General features: G+C 43.0%; 1 protein-coding gene across 1 annotated transcript in view; it reads right to left on the bottom strand.

Moving 5' to 3' along the window:
* Window positions 1–8: 8 nt before the first annotated feature.
* LOC104532846 (desmoglein-1) overlaps window positions 9–4,568 on the bottom strand; it is a 21,889-nt gene continuing 17,329 nt past the window's right edge. The window contains exons 15-16 of the mRNA XM_029087510.1: window positions 2,437–2,645; window positions 9–980 (exon numbers count right to left, since the gene is read on the bottom strand). Of these exons, the coding sequence (XP_028943343.1) occupies window positions 9–980; window positions 2,437–2,645 (1,181 nt within the window). The remainder of the gene's footprint in view (window positions 981–2,436; window positions 2,646–4,568) is intronic.

The following is a 4,568-nucleotide window of genomic DNA, read 5'->3' as shown; positions in this document are numbered from 1 at the left end:
CAGAGGCCTTACTGACTGGAATACTGCACAGTGCTGTACTTGGTCACTCTTCTCCGTGAGGTTCCAGGGGACACTGTGCCCATAGCCTGGCCAAGGTGACCGTCGGTGCTGAGCACCTGACCTGCACTGCTCAGGCCCCCCAGATTTGCTCCTCCTAAGCTTGTCCCTCCAAGGGTGCTGATCCCAGACCCTGATACTACCCTCTCAGTGACCACCACATTGTGGGCGTTCGATAACTCTGAGGGAATATTTATTAAGCTGCCTGGCACTCCAGAGGCAGGCCTGAACACCCTTTCTGTCACCACCACATTTGACCCGTCTACCAAATCAGGAATGCTCAGAGAGGTCGGGAGCCGGGAGTTTGGCGCGATTACTCTTTCTGTGACAATAACATTGGACCCGTCTGTGAGATCAGGAATATCTAGCATGCCGCGCAAATCAGAGGCAGATGCAGGACCAACAACCCTTTCTGTTACAACAACGTTGGATGCTCGCAGAGGGTCAACACGGAGAGAGGGGGAGCCAGAGGTGTAGGTCTCAGTCACTGTCATGTTGCCATGGAGCAAAGGATCCGGCATTGGCCTTGGTGGCTGTATGGTTGACCCAGATGTGTAGGTGCTTTCAGTAACAACTGTTGTAGTGCCGACTGGGGGAGGCATAGGTGCACTTCCATTGACAACGATGGTGGTTCCAGGTGGCGGAAGGTTTAGATCGCTTTCGGGGTTTGGAAAAGTAGCATTAACAGATGGCCAGGGTAGGTTGACATCAGGGAAGGGTTCAATCTCTTTGCCCAGACAAATCTCTGCCAGGGTCTTAAATTTTGGTCCTAGTGTATCCAAATACGTTTCGTCTATATCTTCTCCAATAAAGCTGCAGCAACCCACAGAGCCAACAGGAGTACCGACTCCTTCGTGATCGTATATTAATAGGCAGTCATTTGCCGGCCGACCTTCATCTTCATCGGCATACACAAATGCTTTCTGTAGTTTGCAAAACCAGAAAAAACAGCAGAGTGACTTTTCATCACGTTTTTAACCATGTAGACTCAAACCATAGCAAAGGTTCCCTACCCACAGTAAGGCTCAGCTGATTTGAAAAACAGAACATCAGCTGGACAAATGATATCATTGATATTTTTGTGACCTTGAAATAAGTGTTATTCAAATGTTACTGATATTTTATTATTGTTTCTGCAAACACTTAGCATCTCAAATTTGGTCTGCCATCAGTGGGTCTGACTGTGAGGTGAAGGGAGAGAGCAAATGGGACAGGGGAACAAATGTGCCCGTTGGGCAGCAGTACCTAGATGAAGTGGTAGGAAGAAGAGTGAAGCAGGATGGCAAGGGGAGCAGTGGAGAAGCCAGTACAGAGGGGATAGGACTGAGGGTTGGCCACCGTGAGGAAGGCTTAGCGAGCCCAGAGAGGAATCCATTTTGAGCAGGATGGAGATCATTGATTTTTGATGGCCTTGGGGATGGTGGGTGGTCAGTGTAGAGGGATGGGGCAGGAAAGAGAAGAATTTAAAGTGAATGAGGAGTGATGCTGGAGGAAGCAGGGAAGGACAGAAGAGGAGGCCCAGGAGGGAGAGGCAGAAGGTTTGGAGATTGAGATGGTCTGTACGAGGGGTAATCTCTGGCAGAGAGTTAATACACAGTGCTCCCTGCCTAGGCAGGGAGATCATAGTCTGGGAGAAGTCCATGCTCAGGACTTTGGGACTGCTCTGTCCTCTCCTCTACTGAATCTTGTTTAGATTTTGAAATACAGCAATCCTTAGATATTAATTGATATTTTGGTGACATATGAAATTACAGTATTTATGCTTCACTTCATGTTAATTAGGAAAATATATTGCATTGATCCATTAATCACGTAATCTCCATATAATTTTTTTATCCCATATGCAAAGGCTAATTAATATGTTGCCAATTGCAAAACTGCATATTTGTGTCACCTGCAGTTTGCAAGTCTTTCAGGGAACAGAAATGGCAATAAAAATAAGGAAGAAAGTGAACTGGTGTTCACAGTTCTTTAAGGGTTAAAGTCACTTCATTAAACAAGCTCTATAGGAAGTATGTGTGAACAATGTCACAAAGTTATTATCTATTTATACACTGGAAATGGTGGCAATTAAGTAAATTTGGTGGTCACTTATGAAGCTGAAATAATTTAATTGCTTGCTACTCATAACTGCACTGTGTCCATCAGTTGTACAAAGAGGCTATTGAGCAATCAAATCTACTATGCCAGCAGCTCAAAAGCAGTACTACTAGCGTCTTAGTTTTTCCTACTAGTATGGTCAGCTTTGCTCTCACATCAGTCTTATATCATGGAAGTTTCAGTTTGTATGGAGTTATTTTTGATTTCCACCATGTAACTTGGGCAGAAGAATCTAACAGTAGGCTCATAGATATAATGCAAAGAAGATCAGGTAATTACCTCAGAGAAGTAGTTGTCTAGGAAGGCCATGTTCACCCCTCCTTCTCGATACTCTTTTATTGTTCCTCCAATTGATCCTTTTGCTTCCCCTGTTCCAGAAATTCCTCCAGCTGTTCCATAACCGGTACCAGTGCCATAGCCAACCCCTGTAGTTTCTTCAACACCAGAAGCTACTACTCCTCCTCCTCCATATGTGTTCGTATATATGTCTGAAAACAGAAAAAGAAGTTATCCTTCCTGTGCTCTTCAAAAATTTACAAAGAATTTGCCAGTTGTTTTTACAGGTAGTATAATGACACTACTGAGTTTCTAAAGGTATTTCAGATGAATCTGAGTCATAGATCCATGCATGTGTGTGAAACATTGAAATGGTAATAAAAATTCAATGTATATTAGGAGACGTCTAAGACCTTGATTTTATTTGTGAGGCTAGGCTGCACATACATATGTGCTTTAGAAAATCAATGATTTACTTGTGTAATTGGCTGGAGAGATTCCTCTGTCTGTTGTACATACATGCTGTCATGGGATTTGCGTGAGAAAAATCAGATAATGCTTATGGATATTTATCTAAATACATTAATGGTATATTTGTGATCACTTCGGGGTTAAAGTTGTTTCTCCTCAAATTCTTTTCTAAAAGAAATAGCTTTGTAAGTCCTTTCACAATTTCTAGTTGTTAGATTGTTAAGGGGGATTTGGGACAACAACAATTGATGACCTTTACAATAAGTTATAAAGTCATACTTACAGGATTTTACCTTCTCCAGATTTTTTCAAATATGATAACAAGGAATGAGTGGTCTTAAATATCAGTATGTAATATAATAAACCAATTGCATACAGTAGTCCTGACTATGATTACATTAAGAAACATAGGTTACCTTACATTGTTTTTTCATTTAATCTTCTTAATCTCAACTTAAAGAATTTGAACCAGTGGCTCTCACCATAGTGGCCTGAACAGTTGGAATAAAGTAAGTCACATGTGTAAGCCTTAATTGTCATGGCAGCAGAGCTTCCCTGAGAACAAAGACTCTTAATTCATGTTTATGCCCCAAAATGCTCTCTTTTGATTTTACCTTAAGGGTGAGAACATTTTTGAATAATCAATAGTCATCAGAGAAGTTGTCTTGCAGAGTGACATTTCTTTCTGTCAGAAAGTAGTGAAAATGGATCTGTGCCCAGCATCCTTCCTTCCTGTTGTGGAGTAAGGAATGGGGAAAAAGAAAAAGTGGCACTGCAGAGCTTGACTTATTCTCCGTGGCCATTAAATTCCTGGAGGAACCTTATCTGAGAAGCATAAATTTATTGTGCTTTCTGTTTAGGCTAGTGCACAAATGGTCAGTAATTAACTGGCTACTTGACAGGTCCTATTCTCCCTTATGGGAAGCAGAGCCTGGAAATTGGAAAGAACTGAACCTTTCACCACTGAGTTATGGAAAAAAATTCCTTATTCTGGCCTCAAGATTGATTTCCACTAAAACTGATGTATTGAAAAGACTCTCAATTCACTAGCTGGAATGGTAAAGAAAAATTGCTCGAGATTTGAAAGCCTTGGCAGATATTTTTAAAGAAATGTAGTCTGCAGAAATTAATTTGCCTAAAGGCTTAAACTTCAGATCCTTTATTCATACTGGAAGTCCTACTAGCATCAGTTTGACTATCTGAGATGGAGGACTGGAAGGGTTGGGTTGTAGCTGAGAAACCAAAGAAGGACATGGCCCTGCTGGATTGAACCCAGAGAAGGGCCACAAGGATGATCCGAGGGCTGGAGCACCTCTCCTATGAGGACAGGCTGAGAGAGTTGGGGCTGGTCAGCCTGGAGAAGAGAAGCTACGGAGAGACCTTAGAGTGGCCTTCCAGTACCTGAAGGGGCTACAGGAGGGCTGAGGAGGGACTTTTTACAAGGGCAGGGAGTGACAGGACGAGGGGTGATGGCTTTCAACTGGAAGAGGGTAGATTTAGATTAGATATCAGGAAGAAATTCTTTACTGTGAGGGTGGTCAGACACTGGAACAGGTTGCCCAGAAAGGCTGTGGATGCCCCTCCCTGGAAGTGTTCAAGGCCAGGTTGGATGAAGCTTTGAGCAACCTGTTCTAGTGGAGGGTGGCCCTGCTCATGGCCGGGGG

Source organism: Antrostomus carolinensis, unplaced genomic scaffold (genome assembly GCF_000700745.2).
Source record: "Antrostomus carolinensis isolate BGI_N321 unplaced genomic scaffold, ASM70074v2 scaffold3041, whole genome shotgun sequence".
NCBI lineage: Eukaryota > Metazoa > Chordata > Aves > Caprimulgiformes > Caprimulgidae > Antrostomus > Antrostomus carolinensis.
Note: the sequence above shows the minus strand (reverse complement) of the source record. Positions and strands in the feature narration are given on the sequence as shown.